The 21,285-nt window shown below is 44.5% G+C and overlaps 1 protein-coding gene across 1 annotated transcript in view; it reads right to left on the reverse strand.

The window, feature by feature from the left end:
* Positions 1 to 11,080: 11,080 nt before the first annotated feature.
* The window catches only part of LYL1 (LYL1 basic helix-loop-helix family member), a 30,045-nt gene continuing 19,840 nt past the window's right edge, over positions 11,081 to 21,285 (reverse strand). Inside the window, exons 3-4 of the mRNA XM_066593638.1 lie at positions 17,184 to 17,275; positions 11,081 to 11,847 (exon numbers count right to left, since the gene is read on the reverse strand). Coding sequence (XP_066449735.1) covers positions 11,366 to 11,847; positions 17,184 to 17,275 — 574 coding nt within the window. The 3' untranslated portion in view covers positions 11,081 to 11,365. The remainder of the gene's footprint in view (positions 11,848 to 17,183; positions 17,276 to 21,285) is intronic.

The following is a 21,285-nucleotide window of genomic DNA, read 5'->3' on the forward strand; positions in this document are numbered from 1 at the left end:
TTTATGCTAAAGTGTTCCACTTTTGTCTCAACTATAGAACATTTTCCAAGAAGCATAGTGGCAAATCCAGGTGGTCTCAGGCAAAAGTTGAAATTGACCGCAATGTTTTTTTTGGACAGCAGAGGCTTTTTAATGGCGTCCTTCCACCATGAACAGCATTCTATTTATGTGTGTTTTTAATATTGAACACGTGAACAGAGCTTCCTGCAGTTTGTACAGTCTTCTGTGGGTCTTTTGCTCTTTCAGAATTGCCCATTGTGTTCTTGGAGTGATCTAAGTAGGATTCTCACTCTTAGGGCTCTTCCATACGAGCGTATATCGGCCCACCGTTTTCACGGTCGGCCAATATATGCTGTGATCTGATGCATTGGATTCCAATGCATCAGGTCATATAGCCGTATTTCCGCAACGTAAAATCGCCTGGCAGGCCAATATAGCGCCAGGCGTTTTTGCATTGGGCCCAAAAGATAGCCCTGGAACTATCTTTTGGGCTGGAATACGTCGGCCGCTGCATGGGCTCCTATGGGAGCCAATGACAGCTGCCGGAGAAGGGAGGGAGTTTTACAGCGTGACTGCTAAACTCCCTCCCTCTTCTCTCCTCCCCTCTGTCTGATTCCAATGGGAGGGAGCGGGGGCAGTGCTAAGCTTCTCCACCCCGCCTCCTCCTCTTGCTGCCTGCGGACAGCAATGGGAGGAGACGGGGTGGCACTTAGCCCTGCCCCCGTCCCGCCCCCACCCATTGGAATCAGCTGGAGGGGAGAGGACATGAGCTGGCGAGGCGGAGGGAAGGGTAAGGCTGAACGGCATGGCAGCCTCGACGCATATGCGCTGGGGCCCATGCCATGTGAACGGGCGCACAAACTTTAGATTTGTGCGCCTGTTCACGAGCTTTTACGAGCAGATGGTAGCGTATATCGGCTGGCCGTGAAAACAGCGGCCGATATACGCTCGTGGGAATAAAGCCTTAAGGAGAATAGTACAGTCCTGAATTTTCTTCATCTGTAGATTTATCCATGGACTGATGTACACCCAAGTCTCTAGCAAAACCTTTCTAGCCTTTTCAGCTTTATGCATCTAACAAATATTTTATCTAATCTCTCTTGATAAGAATAGATTTGTCAGTAACCAGGCTTTGTGTGTCTTTATTTAATGGGCAGATGACCCATAAAAACGCACACTTCCATATCATCTCCTTAACGAAAACACCTTTTGCCAATTAGCTCTTGAAGAAGTCATTTACACAAAAGTCCACTTATTTTTTTCCCTGCAGTGATTACTCAGTGTGCTCAATAAAAGACATGACTGGTACAACTTTGTGTTATGAGTTTACTTAGATAGTGTTTATAATTGTGATCACATTTTATTAGTAGTAACTTCAGAAATGATGGTAAGTTCAGTGTTCACTTACGCTGTCTTCGTCTGTGCTGTCTGTACAGTCTTTAAAGAGTTTTTCCCTCCTTATGTTGTTCCACTTACATCACTTTCTTCCTCTCTTGTGAAATGCAAACGTCTAAACCACAAACTTCTGCAATTTAATATTGAGAGAACACAAGAAGCCTAACAACATGCACATTTTCTGTAATTACTCATTTCTCTGGACACTGGGAAGTACACTATTCATTATGCTTCTATTGTTTTTATAGTTGATGATTTACACCATTATATTTTAGATACTTGGTATTAACCCCTTAATGACGCGGCCCCTTTTTCTTTTTCCATTTTCGTTTTTTCCTCCCCCCCCTTCAAAAAAATCGTAACTCCTTTATTTATCCATCTACGTCGCTGTATGAGGGCTTGTTTTTTGCGGAACAAGTTGTATTTTTCAATGGTGCTATTTAAAGTACCATATAATGTACTGAAAAACGTTTAAAAAATTCTAAGTGGAGTAAAAAAAAAAAATAAGACATTTCGCCATCTTTTAGTGCGTCTTGTTTCTACGGCGCACAAACGGCAACAAAAGCGACATGATAAGTTTATTCTATGGGTCAGTATGATTACTACGATACCAAACTTGTAGAGGTTTTTTCTTACTATACTACTTTTCTTTTTTTTCAAAGACATTTCATTTTTTTCAATTATTTTCTGCGGTCATTTTGTGCGCTCAATAACTTTTTTTATTTTTCTGTCAACGTGGTTGAGCGAGGGCTCTTTTTTTGCGGGATGTCCTGTAGTTTCCAATAGTATCAATTTGGAGTACATACGACTTTTTAAACGCTTTTTATTGCATTTTTTTCTGGGAGACAGGGTAACTAAAAAAAATGCATTTCTGGCGTTCTTTTTTTTTTTTTCAGACGACGTTCAGCATGCGGGAAAAATAATGTGCTACTTTGATAGATCGGACTTTTACGGACGCGGCAATACCAAATAGATATTTTTATTTTATAATTTAGATTTTTTAATAATAGATATGGCAAAAAGAGGGTGATTTTAAACTTTTATAACTTATTTTTTTTCACAATTAAAAAAACTTTTGATTTTTTTTAACTTTACTTTGAAGTCCCCCTGGGGGACTACAACCAGCGATGCTTTGATCGCTCCTGCAGTATGACGTAATGCTATAGCATTACGTCATACTGCATTTAACAGGCAGTTTATCAAGTCACCCCACGGGGATACGCTTGGTAGGCAGTCTAGTAAGGCAGCCCTGGGGCCTTTCATTAGGGCCCTGGCTTCCATGACACCTGCACGGCTCCCCCGATCTCACCGCGGGGGGAGGCCGTGCGGGACCCCCGAAAATCGTTCAGGGTATTTAAATGCCGCTGTCAGAATTGACAGCGCAATTGAAATGGTTAATAGCCGCGATCGGCCGAACGACCGATAGCGGCTATTGCCCGCGGGTGTCAGCTGTTATAAACAGCTGGCGCCCGCACTGTATGATGAGAGGTTGCCACGCAACCTCTCTTCATACATACCCCGCCGCTCCATGATGTACTGGTACGTCATGGAGCGGGAAGGGGTTAAAGTGTAACTCCAGTTCAAGGGAACCTGTCACATCTCCACATCAACTCAAGGTGCTGCTAGAGGACGTTTCAGGGAGCTGTGTGATGTATATTTTATGGTCCCCCTCTGGTCCCCCTCTGAGGTCGGCACACAACACAAAAATTGGACTCCAGAATCCTGTGAGTGCGCTCTCCTATGCAAATCTATGGGAAAGTATGCGCAGGACTCGGAAAAGAGTCTGTGTTTCATGCTACGCACCGACTTCAGAAGGGGACAACTTGGATCACGGACGAGTATAAAAAAAATACAACACCCGTCTGCCTGTCACCTAACAGCGCCGTAAATGAGTTTATGTGGGGACGTGGCATGTACCCTTTAAGTGGGTTAAATTATTTAGGAGTTTCATTATGAGCAACTCAACACAATGATATTAACCATGACTCATTGCTCATGACACTTGCAGAACTAATCTGAACACAGAGAGAACCGAATTCCCAACAGGCCACCAACAGGCTATAGACTAACTGGTCATTCCCCCACCCCTATGAGTGGCATGGACGAGAGCTAGTCTCCTCCACTATACTAAATTTTTTCAGCTCTAATGACTGGTATTGGCCCTCAGCGGTGCACTTGCTTAGTCTTAGGGCTCCTTCACACAGGGAGCTACACGCAGCTATTAGAACCAATGGTTTCCTATGGGAGCTCTCAGATTCCTTCAGCATGTTTTTTAAGCGCCTAGCTCCCTGTGTGAAAGAGGCCTCAGGTAACACTACCACTCCGTGAGTGATCAGCACTAGTACCAAGTCAGGACGAGCTCTCTTAGGTATTTTCACATGTGGCAGATTTGATGCAGAAATTTCTGAAATTGAAAATCTGTTCCTTTCATCTGCATGGGGTGTTTCAGCAGCAGGCAGATGGATTTCTATGAGTCCCATTCCGATGAATGAGAAAGCCACATTAATTTCTGCAACAAGTCTGCCACATGTGAATATACTCTTAATAATTCATTATACCACCCTAAGGGCGGATTCACACTGCCGTAGGCACGAGTACGCTCAGCAGCAAGGAGTGTAGCTGCGCATGAGTAAGGGATATTTCTTCTCCCTCGCCGACAATTCAAACTCAACATCAGAGAGCATAAAGCACAATGTGTCACTAAAAAACAGTCTTAGAATGACTTAAAGGGAACCTTTCACGTCCCCACAGCACCATAAACTAAGTTATGATGCTGTTTGGGGACGTGACAGGTAGCCGGGTGATGTATTTTTTATACTGACCCGCTCCCACGATCTAGCGCTGTCACTAGCTGAAGTAGGCGCACAACTCTGGAAAATCTGACTCTTTTCAGAATCCCATGCTTATGATCTCGGATACAAGTTGTAGGCAGTTAAAGGGTGAAGTTGTGGATGGAGTATATCTCCCTCCCAGGCTCTTAGTCTGGACAGGGTGGAGATCCAGTCCATAACTTCAGCCTGGTTCTCAACAGAGCTATAGGCACTGACCCCGTTACTGTGGCATAAAAGACTGCAGGTATTTGGAGTCAATGTCTGACAGCCTGAGGAGGGAGTACAACCTTACAGCGAGGACCTGAGGAAACCGCTGAGCACCCTGCGTGGTGCATCGTCGCATACATTACGTTGAATGGATTTTTCTATTGCTTTACCTGGAGTGTACTTTAAAATAAACCTGAAGTAAGTTTTGTGCACCTTCTAGTGCAGACTGTCATTGCTCCCCCATCCCCTGGAGGACTTTGTCACAAAGTCTATAGGAGAACATGCGCATGGGACTCTGAAAAGAGTCCAATTTTTGTGCCACTTGCCAACTTCAGCAGAGGACCGTGCTGGACTACTGGAGCTGGTGAGTATAAAAAGTAGATCACCCGCTACATGTCACGTCCCCGAACAGCCCCATAAGTTAAGCCCATTTACACCAGCCGATAATCGGCAATCGTTTTAGCGATCATCAGCGCGTCTAAACGTGCGCCCATCGTGCGCTTTTTCGGGCACTGCTAGCTGATCATTAAATTCAGTCTAACCTAAAAATCGTTGTTCACTCTTATCAGAAGATCTCCACGGGGAGTGCTAATAGCATTGCTTCCCGTTGGAGAACAAAGGATCTGAGCACAGATAATAGCCTGGGGCTATTAACAGCTTTCAGTGAATGCTTCATTTGCACACTCAATTGTTACTTAAAGGGGTTGTCCCGCGGCAGCAAGTGGGTCTATACACTTCTGTATGGCCATATTAATGCACTTTGTAATGTACATTGTGCATTAATTATGAGCCATACAGAAGTTATCAAAAGTTTTTCACTTACCTGCTCCGTTGCTAGCGTCCTCGTCTCCATGGTTGCCGTCTAATTTTCGCCGTCTAATGGCCAAATTAGATGCGCTTGCGCAGTCCGGGTCTTCTGCTTTTCTCAATGGGGCTCCGTGTAGCTCCGTGTAGCTCCGCCCCGTCACGTGCCGATTCCAGCCAATCAGGAGGCTGGAATCGGCAATGGACCGCACAGAAGCCCTGCGGTCCACCGAGGGAGAAGATGCCGGCGGCCATCTTCAGCAGGTAAGTAAGAAGTCACCGGAGCGCGGTGATTCAGGTAAGCGCTGTCCGGTTTTCTTTTTTAACCCCTGCATCGGGGTTGTCTCGCGCCGAACGGGGGGGGGGTTGAAAAAAAACCAAAAACCCGTTTCGGCGCGGGACAACCCCTTTAAGTAGCTGAGTAGCTACTTAATACCTTATGCAAAATGATGTTCAAAGCTGTCACTCATACTGTCGTTTGAGTGATCATCTGCTGGTGTAAATGGGCCTTTAGTTTACGTAGGGGCGTGACAGGTTCCCTCTACATAAGTAAAAACATTTCAAACTTACTACCACATAATTGGACACAGATCAGAATTGAAAAATTGGACGTATCCGTAAAGGCCCATTTACATGAGCAGATAATCGCTCAAAGAAAGCTCATACGACAGTGTGAGCGATTATTTTGCAAAAAAAAAAAATTGGTATCTAGGTAGCTACTCAGCTACTTAAATGCCAATTATATATGTTAATGAAGCCTTCATTGAGCGCATGCTAATAGCCTGAGGCTATTATCTGCACTCAGATTCTTTCTTCTCCATGGGGAAACAATGCTATCAGCACTTCCCCTCCCCCGTGGAGAACGACTGATAAAAGTCATCATTAAAATCAAGTCAGCCTGATTTTAACGATCAGCAAGAAGTGCCCCGCACCCATTTACACGCACTGATTATCGCTAAAACGATCGCCGATTAGTGAATTTTTAGCGATAATCGTCCAGTGTAAATGAGCCTTAAGGCTGAACTGGCTGCAACTCCAAAGGGTAAAAGGCAAATGTATTAATAATGTCTACTAGTTAGATTGGGCATTGCAAAGACAACCTTTAAAGCGGCAGATTTATCCCAGTGACTCTACTGAATGATAAATCTGATGGATCTTTAGACTGTCTATTCTAACTTCATACCATCTGATAGTTCTCTTAGTTTGCATCCAAAATTTGGCACAGCTTTTGTCGCACCATGTCACATTTAGCCCACGTCCCCTTTTCATGAAGCCATGCACCTTTGTCAGACGAGAGTCCGAAAGTGTCAGAAAACATTTGATGCAAACCAAGCAAGACAGCTCCGTGGCGCAATTCGCTCCAGAAAACTTTAACATTTTCAAAAGTAAATCTGCCCCATTATTTTTTTTAAAACCGTGTATTGCCGCACCCCCCAGTACTATACAGGTCCTGGGTCAGATGTATGTATGATCAAAACCTATGGCTTTCAAGTCAACATATCCATTGAGGTTGGATTTTTTGCAATCGGCGACTCCATCAGTTCAGTGGTAGTACCAGGGTGCAGTGCGACACAGCGATCTTTGGCCATGCGGCCCTCATCATGGCCAAGAGTTGCCGTGCGGCCCTCATCATGGCCAAGAGTCGCCGTGCGGCCCTCATCATGGCCAAGAGTCGCCGTGCGGCCCTCATCATGGCCAAGAGTCGCCGTGCGGCCCTCATCATGGCCAAGAGTCGCCGTGCGGCCCTCATCATGGCCAAGAGTCGCCGTGCGGCCCTCATCATGGCCAAGAGTCGCCGTGCGGCCCTCATCATGGCCAAGAGTCGCCGTGCGGCCCTCATCATGGCCAAGAGTCGCCGTGCGGCCCTCATCATGGCCAAGAGTCGCCGTGCGGCCCTCATCATGGCCAAGAGTCGCCGTGCGGCCCTAGCCTAAAGAGACAGATTAACATTGCTGGAAATTGTTGGATTCTGATAACTTGGAAAACAAGATTTTAAATTCAATGAAGAAATCTATCTGTGGGAAGCCGCGTGGTCGATGCGTCCGTAATAGGCACACCTCATCTTTTGCACTTTCTATTTCTTGTTTTGCCATAAAGCATTATGGGAAGCAGTAACTGCAGAGTGATTCTGCAATTCATTTATTGTGATTGCATGAAAAGTCCATGTTGTTGGCGCTGCATTCCAGCCATTGTTTCCTACAAGGTCACTCAGTGGCACGTCCTCCATTCCTTTGTTCTGCTCATTAAATAGCTGCGCTCCCGGGTCGCTCCGTCAGCTGCTGAATGGGTGTTTCTAGAACTCTACGACTATTGGCAAGAGCTGTAATGCTCCGATCATTAGCGCTTACTTCATGACCATATTACACCAGGCTGTCAAAAATATTGTCCAGTGGTAAGTAGTTCTAATATACAGGGATTTCTACAGCAACAGAACCAGATTATAACCAGTGGTATACATAAATCAGACAAGATCTCATAGCACACAAGGCCAGTTCACATGCGTAAGCGCATTTATCTACACACCTGTGCAATGGTCATTGCATATTTGCATGCGCGAGTTTTACTGTACGCAAAAAATATTATGCAATCATTGAATGGGGTTCATATTTGTGCATCTCACAAAACACGAATATCGCCCGTGTGAAGGCGGCGTAGGGGTTATTTTACAGCAGCAGATAATCCACCCGCTGCAACAAGCACTGACTGGAAATGTGCATGTCACTTGGCACTCATTACTAATGTGCACATGGGCAGATCTGTAATACAAGGCTGGACGGTCGTCGCTACAGTCATTCGTCCCCATACAGAATGCATTTGTGGGCAGCACATCTCCCTATTTAACAGGAAGACTGGCTGTGGACAAGTGAGTATTATTCCAATGGGGCCGGCTCCACTGAAAGCAATAGGCACGGAGCTTTGGTCACGTGCATTTTTAACATGCGTGGAGCGGTGGTTTTTTTGCGCACATAGGTGCGCAAGAAGAAAACGCTCGTCTGACTGAGCCCTTCATGGAAAGCTACTACGGTGGTATACCTTGAAACAGTCCTGAAGTTTTGGCAAGCATGGTCTAGCAAGTAGAAAACCATAACAAGCTCAGGAGGCGTAAATCCCGCAGAATGACCGCAGTGGGACCGCACGTCAATACCGCGAGATTATGCAGCTTCAAAACTCACGCCGTCCAGCGTGGGTTTTAAAGCAGTTTCATATGGGGAGAGATGGCCGCAGCGGAGACGGTGATAAAATTGACAGGCTGCGGCTTTGTATTCCGCGCTGCATGTCAGTTTCATTGCGGTTTGGCCGCAGCAGCTTCTCCGCAGAGCGTGGATGAGATTTTTGCAGACCCGTCCACTTTGCCACTTTATCCCAGGATAACAATTGCCAGTGGAATTTCCATCCAGAAAGCCTGCACGGAAATTCAGTGGCAATTCTGTGAACCCAGCCTAAGGGCTCCTGCACAGTTGCGGTTTTCTTTATTTTAGTTTTTTTTACGCGATATCGCTGCATTTTTTTTCATGCGGTTGTCAATGGTCCTTTCTAAAAACGCATCGCACAAAAATAGCACAGCACAAACTTACAATGCGTTTTTAACATTAGAAGTTCCCATTGACAACCGCATGAAAAACGCATGTGTGCAGGAGCCCTAAGGTGGATATTTTGTCAGATGCGCCTTTATGTGTTCAATTTGGATGCATGAGTTGACTTGGAAACAGTTATGCAAATGGGAAGATGGAACAATGCCTCTACGGCGCCACCTATTGGAGGGAAGTATGTAAGTGACAGGTGAGCAGCCACAAATAGACTAACATTTCTGTTTTCTGACAGTTATGGGCCGCACAGAATGGATTCATGGGACACCGGTTGTGTCAGGAAGGGTATGGTTTCTCCATAGGAAAAGCCCCTAGTTAGAAGACTTATAAGGTCATGCATGCTCCTCTGGGAAATTTATGTAAATGGCAGGATGGAACAATGCCTCTACAGCGCCACCTATTTGGAAGGCAGCATTTCTGCAAGTCAATGGCACAGCTTTTATCAAGCCTTGTAACAATGACTGGAAATATAAGCCAGAGTCTTCTACAGAAGGAAAAGAGAACCATACATAGACTGTTTTAGGGTTTTTGTTCCTCCTCAGTGTACAGAAGGTTACTGGCTTGGCTAGGTGAGAGGTCAATGACATGGGTCAGGAATGTTGCCTTCCAAATAGGTGGCGCTGTGGAGACATTGTTCCATCCCCATTTACATAAAATTTCCCAGAGGAGCATGCATGGCCTTACAAGTCTCCTCACTAGGTGCTCTGCCTACTAAGAAACCATACCCTTCCTGACCCTTGGAAAACTTTTATGCTTGAGGCATTACATAGTTCAGTACAGGGATGCACAACCTGCGGCCTGTGAAACCATTCTGTGCGGCCCCAACTGTCTGAACAGAATTGTTTATTTGTGGCTGTTTATATGTAGCATACATTTCAGAGAGAAGAGGAGTGGCACAAAGCTCCGGAAAGATCTAATAGGGTCCCTACACCCTTGTTTGGCACTGCAGAAAGGAGTATGTGAGTTTGAAGTGACTGTCCATGCATGCAGCTCTCCACATTGTAATCTATGAGGGACGTGGAAAGCTAGGCTGTTACCACAACACCCATCATCTTCAACAGAGAGAGCCATATTCATGTATGGTTTTCACTTTGATTGTGGCAGAAGGGGGCCCTATTCTCCCAGTAAGTGGGAGTCCTGGAAATGGAGCCATCAGCTATCAGACATGTATGGCCTATACGTTTGATAAGCCGTACATATCTCAGATGTTAATATGTCTTTACATTTTACTGCAGACCTTGGAAGTTGTTCAGTATGTCAACAGGACTCTCGGACTGGAATGGGTTGGCACTACTACTTCAGTAGGTTGATTTTCCAGATTTCTCATTGAAATGACTGGATACCTGATGCTATTCTGGATGGTAATACATGGGTGACAATTGTGATATGCGACAGCATTTTTTTGCTTTTTAGTTTTCCATCCATTGAGAATAATAAAAAGTTGACTGCTCAAGTAGCGTTGCAGGGGCAGAGTCACCTGTGTACTCGAAACCTAAATCTGTAAACACAATAGTTTCTAATATGTACAAGTTTAAGGGGGCTGTATGACATAATAGAAGATTTGCACCGAAAACGCTGTGATTAAGGAAAACATCCAGCAAAACGGAATCCTGTGGACCTAAAGAAATTGTTGCGAAAGGGGTCACAGGAGGCTGTCAGGAATTGTTCTAGAGAACAGGCACTCCACAGTCAAGCAAATTGCAGCCAAAAGCAACATTGGTGATCCAACTAATGTGTCTGAACGCACACACGACGTTCCTTTATACGGATGGGCTATAATAGCGCTAAGAGAAACAGAAAGGTGAGACTCGAGCGGGCAAAGGAGCGCAAAAAATGTAACTGAGCAGTAAAAACATCCCCTGGTCCGATGAATCCAGATTTCTGTTACACAATGCTGATGGGAGGTCAGAATTTGGCACAAGCAGCATGAATTGATGACCCCTTCCTGTTAGCTAGTGGAGTAACAGTGTGGGGAAGGTTTTCTTGGCATGTCCTCTAATACTTGTGGATGGACCCCACAACAAATTACTGCGTTTCTGAAGGCCAAAAGGGCTCCAACACACTACTAGATGGGTGTATTTAATAGAGTGGCCATTTAGTTCATATAACTATGTCATAATCCTTGTATGAACAGCATTTTGGAAATGATAAGTCTTACCTTCAGACAGCAATAGTATAAATGACACCTGCAGGTTGTAACAGTTACTACACTATCAGAAAAGAAAATGATGCACAACTTTATAAATGATCCCTCAGTATGATAACCCTCATTTATTGAGTCAGGCACAAGTATTCAGTTGCACTACATTGGAACATATACATTTTCGTCCTTTACTTTGTGTGAAATGCTATTGTCAGTCACGCACCATAAGAAGACAGTTGTTTGAGATAATGTTATTTGGAAAAATTGGATTTAGGTTGGCAGTTTGTAAAGTTATGTTGATTGTAAGAAGTAGATCCATTCTGCAAAGTGAGTCTATGAAGGAGGATCAGACTTTCTAACTGAAGAAAAGTTTTCTACCCTCCTTCCTTGCACGGTCCTCACCGGCTGTCCCCTACTTCTGATGTGATCAGAGTCATTTTTGTGCTTGTTGAGGAGGAAACACTTTCTCTGTCGCCCTCCTCTTCATCAGTCTCCACGCTATCCCCACAGCTCCCAGACATGGGCGACACTATACGCTCAAAGCGCCTGTTTCTCTCCTCATTGTCCAGAACAGGCAGGTTAGCAGGAGGGCTGTGACTCTCTTTCACCTTCGCGACCAACGCGTGGACAGTCTGTGTGTATCTTCTCTTCGGAGTTGATATCTTAGGAGGTGAATTGTGTTGGTCACCTAACAAGCCAACTAGAAAGGTAATGTATCGCATAGCCAAACGGAGGATTTCATTCTTGCTCAACTTCTTGTCAGGTGGATGGGTAGGGATCAGTTTCCGCAGTTCAGCGAAGGCACCATTAACGTTCTGCTGTCTCCAGCGTTCCCGGCTGTTAGTAAAGACTCGGCGAGCAACTTTTTGTGGCTGTCGTACTATGGAATGGAAACACAGGGTTAACATCGGAAAATTGTAGTAATATGTTTATTGCAGGTTCTTATGCATAGAAAATGTACACAGATATTGAGTGTCTGCAGCTAGTACATTGTAGACCACAAAGAGCCCAAAGTGGGCAGAGCTCTATGGCACGTGGCTGCATAAATAAAATGTAAATATTTGTATAGAAAGGTTGCTGCCATCACAGTGACACTAATGGGCCCCAGGGCTGTAAGAGTGCCAGATATCTGAGGTAGTTATCTTTATGATAATTTAAAAAATGGTTATTTTGTCTTTATTTTACTTTTCTTTTTAATTAGTCCCCACAAGGGACTTGAACATCTGATCGTTTCAACGCTTAAACAGTATAATGTAATACTACGGTACTGCATTATATCGTATTTTAACAGACTGCCTATTAAATACCTGCCTCAGGCAAACTGTCATAGCAGCCCAGGGGCTCTTCAGAAAGCCCCAGGCTGCCATGATACCCAGACCTCTGCAACGTTATCACGGTGGTGGTGGTGGTGGGAGGGGTACATTCGGCACATTTAAATCCCAATCAGGACATTTAAATGCTGCTGTCAGAACTAACAGCAGCATTTGAAGGGTTAATGTCTACAATCAGCGTTTTCTCTGATCGTCACTGTTACTGGTGAATGTCGATACCTGTCATATATAGAGCAGGTTCAGCACCTGAGCCTGCTCCATACACAGCATTTACTCTGGATGACTATTTACGTCCTAACTGTACGGGGTATGTGCAGGTAGGACGTGAAAAGTCGTATGTGTGTCACAAAAGGATTAAAGGGGTTGACCAGGAATTCAGCAAAATAGCCGTGGTCTGTGTAGTCTGTGAAAAACCCGTCCTAGGATGGGCTGAATGCATCTATAAAATGGACAGGGAAGGACGGAGCCTATTGCCACACTGTTCGTAGCCATCAGGCTCACAGAGATCTAGTTCTCACATGCTGCACAAATGGCAGCTGTTGTATTCAGTCCTTGGACTAGCCCTTTAAAGGGTTTGTCTTATGAAAGACAACTCTTTCAGATAGGTTTCAAAATGTAGACTTACATACTGTAGCGGCCATTTGGATGAATGGCCATCCACATGAGGCTGCAAAGCAAGGCCCACTCTTACAAAGCCGCTCTTCTTTCTGGAGGGGGTACACAAGCAGGGTAATCTGGCTCTTGATAAAACATCCAGAGGGAATCTACTGATCAACAAGGCTTGCCTTTTTAGGATTTAGGATTAGTAATCCTAATGAGACAGCTTCTTTACATTTGATGAAATGACTAAATTACCTTGTTCACATAGCTGATGGGTGTTGGATACATTTGATTAAAATTTAAAAAACGGACCAAAAAAACCTTGTTATGCATCAAAAGAGGTCTAGGGGGCGCATGATGAGAACATTGTTCCTCCTCTTTACAAGTCATTGGTCAGACCACACATGGAATATTGTGGACAGTTTTGGGCCCCAGTACTCAAGAAGGACATATCAGAGCTTGTGCGGGTACAAAGGCGGGCAACTAAAGTAATAAATGGAATGGGCGGACTACAATACCCAGAGAGGGGATCAAAATTGGGATTATTTAGTTTAGAATAAAGGTAGCGAACTAATAACTATGTATAATATATCCAGCAATAATACAGAGATCTCTCATCATCTAATTATACCCAGGCCTGTGACTGTAATAAGGGCCTATTTATACCCAGGCCCTCCACGTCTAGAGAAAAGAAGGTTTCTACACAAGATAGAAATGGGTTCTTTACTGTAAGAGCAGTGAGACTATGGAACTCTCTGCCTGAGGATGTAGTGATGGAGAACTTGATAAAAGAGCACAAGAGGGGCTGGACACCTTTCTGGAGTGTAACAACATTACATGTTATATCACTGATTAATCAAAATGGTCGGTGATTCCAATTGCCAGATTTGGAGTCGGGAAGATATTTTTTCCTAAGATAAGGAAAATTGGCTTCTAGCTCATGGGGGGATTTTGCCTTCCTGTAGACCAGAGGTCCCCAACATTTTATAGCTTGGGAGCCACATCCAACTCAAAGATAGAGAGAAATCTTTAGGCCAGGGCTACATGGCATCTTTGGACGCGCCACTTGTCATGTGACCAATGATTGCCCCATGGTCCTGCTATGTTGCAACCTAATATAAGTGAATGTGATTGTGCCATGACTAGCAAGTTGCTGTGACCCAACACTCACAAGAAATGCAACCCTGATAGCTGCATTCAATGCAATCAGATGCAATGCAGCAGGGCTATAGTGCAGTTTTTGGCCACGCAACATGTGTCCCGTGGAAGGCCGCTGTGTAGACTGAGCAAACACGTGGAGAAAATGTATTACACATAGTATTAGGCCATACAAATTGGCACTGTTTGGTGCCAATAGCCAGTGCCTGGGGTCATAACTTAAGACTCCCAAGGCAAGTTACACAGCAAGGGGCCGCGAGCCACATATGGCTCTTGAACAACTGGTTGGGACCACTACATTGCAGGATAATAGGCTGAACTGGATGTAGGTCCTTTCTTCGGCCTTGTAAACGATGTTCCTCCAGAATTACTTGGCTCTTGTTTGTGTGAGATCAGTAATAGACAAATACTGTGTTATAGGGTAGAAAGCGTTCCCTCATAGCGCCGCTCTTCGTAAGGACTTGTGTAGTAATAAATAACCTCCATGTCCGCCCCTTCCCTATCGTTCCTCTCATCAACCTCTTCTCTTTCATGTGTTTCACTTTAGCGGGTTTATAGCGGAAGACAAGATTGATAGATAACAGAATCTGTAAACCCACTAAACCACATCTTCCTCGATCCAACCGCCGGCACACATACAGTTCCTTCACACTATGACAGCCACAGCCCCACGGAGAGTTAGGAGGGTACAAGTCACAGCTCAGAGCTCAACAAATGTTTGGAACTTATCAGCTTCTGTCTGCATTACAAGATGTATATGATGCTGATGTACAGCGGGAGAACAAGGGGAAAGGCATTGATATTTATATATGGCATGGTCAGAAACTTCCCATTACATCTTGGTTGCAGTAGCTGCAATTTCATCTAAGGTTGCCAAGTTTTAGCAAAAACACAGAAATTCTATCTTACAGACCACGTTCAAAAGAGCACATTTTTACTCTATATTTGGTCGGTGTTTTGCAGACCGGAATACAGAACTAATGTAAAATCTATGTATCCATTTACATGGCCGTATGTTTCGCAGGCATGTTTTAATAACTCCGCATGCACTTATTGTGGCGCTTTTTGCCTCCAGATTTGCATTCATTTCTATTATTTTTTTATTGGGCAAATACGGATCAGTATTCGCCCGGTAGAAAATAAGACCAATGACAGTAAATACTGATGAAATTACTGATGACGTAGGCTGCAAAGCCACCCGTGACATGTCTGCATCATGTGTAACTGGCCATAGGAGGAGTTTATATAGCTTGTAATACCGTAGCTTATACACCTGAGGCTAACGTCACATATGGGGCCGTGAAAGATACAACATGTCGCAATGTGTTTGTCGCGTAGCATTGCACCGCGGTGCCATGCGGGAATACATCGCTCATGCGTATAACCTTATTCAAAAGAATGGGGTTCATATTTGTGCGTCTCGCAACGCACAAATCTCATACGATTTTCTCACCCGTGTGAAGGCAGCCTCAGGGCTTCTTTAGATGAGCATAGTTGTGCTGCGCATAGTAAGCACGAAATTAGCGCGCACAATTCACAGAAAATAGAAAGTTTTCGTGCAGGTGCAAAAAAATAAGACCTTCTCTTTCCTTCTGCGTATTTGTGCAGCAGAGCGCCCCATAAAAATCTATTGGAAGTGGACAATTCTGTGAAAAAGAGAACACATCTGGACCTCATTAGTCTAAATAGCCTTTTAAATCAGGGCGGGGGATGGGATACAAAAACGTACTGTATTATGCGCAGACATGCGTGCAAATCAACCTCGTTCACTGCACTAATGCATTGTGCTGAGGCAAGCATATCTGCACATAAGCTCAAACCCTGGCGTCCGGTCTTCAAATTTGATCAAGGACAAGATCTGCATGGAGCCTGTATATTGTCCCTGTGTCTTTGTTGCTTTCTTCTGGGTTCTCCATTTTCAACCACACTCCAAAAAACACATTGATATTTTTAAATGTGGTTGTCAGAGATAAAATTTTAAAAAAAACAGGTTCCCTATGCCAAAAAGTAATAAACAAACTTATCCCCCCCTCTACCAGTTGCCCAAAATGTTTCCAGGCTGCAGCGACTTGTTTATGGGACGTTGCAAGCTACTGCAGCCGATCACGTACCCACACGGACCCAGCGCAGAGGATGGACCTGCATCGCGGTAGATGGAGGGGTGAGTATAGGTTGTTTATTATTTTTGGCATTGGAAACATGTTTTTTTTCCAATTTTTTTGACAACTTGATTAACTTGCAGTGAAATTGGCCCTAATAGGGACTAAGATTGTAAGCCCCATTGGAGTGATGACATAGTCCTGTAGAATGTGTTAGCGTTACATAAAAAATATGAACCCTCAATAATTTATCATAACAGAATGACCAAGAGGTAAAGGATAACGGGTCACTGGACATTAAGGTAAAGTCCCCGGGTCATGGCTGACGTCACATCATGACATTTTAATGGCAGACTTTTTGTGGGGTGGTTTGCCATTGCCTTCCCCAGTCCTCTTTTACCCCTTTCCCCCCGGTACTCACTTTTCTGACCTCGGAAAGATGGAAGGCTGAGTCAACCTTCAGCCGCTACCTGAACTACATGGGGAGTTAACCTGCAACCTTCAGGCCGTGAGCAAGAGCTTAGGACTACACTTCTGCTGCCTTAACACTGCACCACACGAGGCTCTCACTGGACATTAGGGAACATTAATAGGCAAGTATTACTGTTAGGTCTCATATACAGAGTTGTAGGGATGCAGAGTCCCTGCAGCTCCATGCTGGAGAGCCATGTGCACCCAGTGTGCTGCATGTCTCCTCCTTACAACACTGCGCCCCTCCTCCAGTAGCATGGATTCTTTTTCTTTCAATACATATATACAGATTTCTATATGAAATTAGAGGCATACAATGAAAGAAGGCTCCATAGATTGCTACAGGTGCCGTACCAACTTGACATATTATACCCATGTGCATGAGCCCTTACATTGGAGAAAAATGCAGCAACTATATGGTAATTCACTTGGTGGCCATATTTCTATTAGCATATTACTAATGGAAATATGGCCACCAGAGGAAAGATATGCTGTAAGTGGAACGTGGTTTTACCGTACACATAATAGATATTGAATATATAGATATCATGTTGTACCTATGAAGGGTGGTTCCAAAATGTCAGAATGGCTTCTCCTCTTAAATCTCCCTGAAAAGATTGGGATCAGGTTAGAGGCACGAAGGAAGGGACTGGAAAAGAAGCAACATAAACAATTAGCCCAATCTGAAGTGTCTGTATTAATCGAGAAACTTTCACACTTTGTAAACTTTTACAATGAGTTGAGAATTTATAACCCCTTCCTATAGTAAAGTCCAAAAGAGCAACTCCCAGTCATACTGCAATCGAGAGCTGCCCGATAATATGTAACTTGGAAAAGTATTTAGCCAAAACATTGTGGCAAGTCTTGGAAATGGGCATAGAAGACTGAACAGGGGCTTATTGTAAGCTGGGCCCCCAGTCACTTGTATATTTGTATGCAGCAAAGACTTCATCTCGCTCAGAGGGGTAAAGGGTGCAATTCAGGGTTTCCCAGGGGCTGCTTCCTCAGATAGCCCAAATTCACATTGGTGCCTGGCAAGGTGGATCCACATACACCTCTGACAGTATTGAATATCACCTTTTCTTGACTGTGGCAAATTAGTTTTTTTCTTCACAGCGATTTTGTCTTTTGGATGTGGGATCGTATTGGGGCATAAAATAAATGACTTTGTTTCAGAAAGGTGTGTTTGCGTGACGAGAAAGCTGAAAGGTGTAGCTAGTGTGCCCTTCAATAAATAGTCTTTCACTTTGTGCCCCGATATCCTTCTGCCTTCATAGAACAGATGCTGCATCACGTCAGAAGTCTCAGTTTTTCATCTCTGCGGAGACGTCTTCTTTGATATTATGTCATGAGTACCCGCTTGGGATCATCAGGGGGGACCATACCAGCAGCAAATATTTTATCCTTTCCACTTCTCAGGCTAATTTCACACGGGCGAGTAAGATATTGGGCTGTGAAGCTGGCGTCTCGCTACGCAGAAATTTTGCGTGATTTTCTCAGCCATATGAAAGCGGCGTTAGGGTCCTTTCACATGAACAGATTGTTGCCACAACAAGTAATGATCCATGATATAGTATGTCGATCATCACTTCTTTGTTTTCCCTTTACATGCCCTAATTATAATGCAACGGTTCGTACAAACCATTTACATTATTGTCAGTGACACAATGTATACACAAGGGGGTATGACGCCAACAAACAACCATTTTGTGCCCACATTAAAGATGTGATGAATGGCAGACCAGCATTTCATTATTTGTTGTTTGATCACTGGTCACCCTTCCACGGAGCAGTGGTTGGGACCAAGTGTTCAAAAGTGCCTTCGTTTGCCCAAACATCGGCTGGATGGAAGGCCCTTTATCACAACACAGTAAGGCCACCCTCACACATGCTGCCATCAAAACACCACGATTTCGATCGTGGCGTTTTTCCATGCTTTTACTTTTGTTTTTGGACGCTTTAGCGCACCCCATCATTGTAATGGGTGATACGGTGCGCTAAATGCAGTAAAATAGTGCAGACAGCTCTCGAAACACCGCAATAAGAAGCGCATGTGTGAGATTAGCCTAAAATGAGCTAAAATATATACTAGACTTTTACCCAATCTTTTTGCATCACCTTTTTGTCCTATGAAGTGCCATTTTTCGCTTTTTGAGCCTTTACAAATCAAGTCATAAATTCTATGTTTTACAATTGCAAGAAAAAATATGTGAACCCTCTGAAATTCCCTGGATTTCTGCGTTGATTACTAATGAAATCTGGCCTGTTTGTAGCTAAGACACAACTATAGACAAACACATAACAAGCAAACTGTTGTACTGCTCATGTCTTTTATTGAGCATATTGAGTAACCATCCACAGTGCAGGCAGAAAAAGTAAGTGAACCTCTGTGTTAATTACTTATTAAGAACTAATTGGCAAAAGGTGTTTCAATTAAGGAAATTACATTGGAAGTGTGAGTTTCATAGGTGCTTTATCCATTAAATAAATGCGCACGTAGCCTGGTTCCTGAAAAAAAAAAAGGGTTCTAAAAAAAATTGGATATTGTCAACCATGACCAGAGGTAAGCAACTTTCAGAAAACCTCAGAAGATGTGTTATAGAGATGTACGAGCTGGAAAAAAAAGATAGTCTAAAGACCTTGGTGTACATCATTGCGCGGATAGACAATGTATATACAAATGGAGAAAACTCAGCACTGTTGCTACCTTCCCTACGAGTGAGCATCCTGTAAGGATCTGCCACGGCTCACTGGCCACAAATAAGGTTTGGGTAGTGACAGCTGGGTGGTGGGTATCCTGGCCAGCCAATCAATCTAAGGGCTTATTCCCACGAGTGTATATCGGCCGGCGTTTTCACGGCCGGCCGATATACGCTTCCATCCAAGCAGTCGCCCCTTCCCTCCCACTCACCGTCTCTCTGCCTCTCTCCTCCATGCCTGCGTTTGCAATGGGAGGGGGCAGAGCTAAGCTCCGCTCTGCCCTGCCCACTCCCATTGCTGGTTATGGACAAGGGGCAGGAGCTTAGCTCCGCCCCCATCCCGCTCACTCCCATTGCGAACCGCTCGGAGGGAGGAGTGAAGCAGAGGGCTAGTGAGAGGGAGAGACAGCGTATATTGGCCGATATACGCACATCTGAATTATCCCTTAGTTTGTGGATATTTCTTCTGGATCCTCACATAGGACACCAATTATCCTCTTAGTCTGAAGGTGTTTCTCATCATGTCGGTGGCTTCTAGTTCTGAGCTGCATCTAAGTAATGATAAATCTGCTAGCGGTTTATTTATGAACATGGGGTATTTGAACATCTATTTCACTATATATTTGTGGCTTATTATTTGAGTGTCATCTAACTTAGCCACTGTTCACTGACTCCAGCTAAATAAAGTCAGGGTTACCTCAGGTTCTTGATGTGGGGTCATCCTATTAGGCAAGTGCTTCGCTGGTAGGTAGGGTCTTCACTTATCTGCGGTTTAGGGCTCAGGGCAGTGGAATCAGACCCATCGCCCCCCAGAGACCTTATACTCACCTCTCCGGAACCACGGCGAGAGTCTCAGCCGGCACGCATGCGCAGTGCAGCGGATGACGCGCCGGCGCTGGGTGGTGACATGATTCCCCGTGATACGTCCGCTGTGCTCACAGCAGAAGTATTGTGGGACGGACGGCTTCCATCGACTGCAATAGAAGCAAGCCGTCCGTGCGTTTTTCCGCACAAATTAGAACATGCTGCGGTTCTTCCCTGTGAGCGGAAAATCGCCCTTGATTTCCACTCGTGGGCAGGGAAGAATCGATTACCACAGCATGTCTATGGACAGTTATTGCTGCAGAATTCGCAGCGGGTGTCTGTCCGTGAATTCGGCAGTGATAATCCGACCGCTGCTGGCCAAAAAAAAAAAAAAACATTGCTGCCCATCTCAGATTTGCCTGAGACCACCTTCATGTTCCACAATGCTTCTGGGAAATGTTCTATGGATGGATGAGAGAAAAGTAGAACCTTTCAGCACAAATGCACAACAGTGAGTGAAGGAAAAACAACACTGCACACCAGACCTCCAGCCCATAGCAGGGTGGGGGGAGCGCTATGGTTTGGTGCTGCTTTGTTGTCTCGGGACCTGGACGTCTTGCAATCTTTGATGGAACAATGAATGCTAAGGTGGATCAAAAGATCTTACAGGAGAATGTAAAGGCAACCGTCCATCACATCAAGCTGAGGAGACATTGGATGAAGCAGTAAGAGTGTACACAAGTCATCAACTAAAGAATAGCTGAAAATGATGATTTGTGATTTGGAATGGTCAGGTCAGAGACCTCACCTTGAATCAATGAAGATGCTATGGCATAACCAGAAGAGGGCTGTGCACACAAGGCATTCCAGAAATAATAAGCGGAAACACATATGCAGAGGAGAACGGTCTAACAATATTCCTCAACATTGTGCAAATCTTAGTTGCAGCTACAAGATCCATTTGGTGGAGGGGATCTGCATGTTATTAAATTCAAGGGTTCACTTACTTTTTCTCCCAGCGCCATGGGTGTTTACTCAATATGGTCAATAAAAGACATGAACGATGCAGCTGTTTGTGTGCTATTAGTTAGGTTGTGTTTGTCTAGAATTGGGACTTAGATAATCATCAGACCACATTATAATAGTAATCAATGCA

This window comes from Eleutherodactylus coqui, chromosome 2 (genome assembly GCF_035609145.1).
Source record: "Eleutherodactylus coqui strain aEleCoq1 chromosome 2, aEleCoq1.hap1, whole genome shotgun sequence".
Taxonomy (NCBI): domain Eukaryota; kingdom Metazoa; phylum Chordata; class Amphibia; order Anura; family Eleutherodactylidae; genus Eleutherodactylus; species Eleutherodactylus coqui.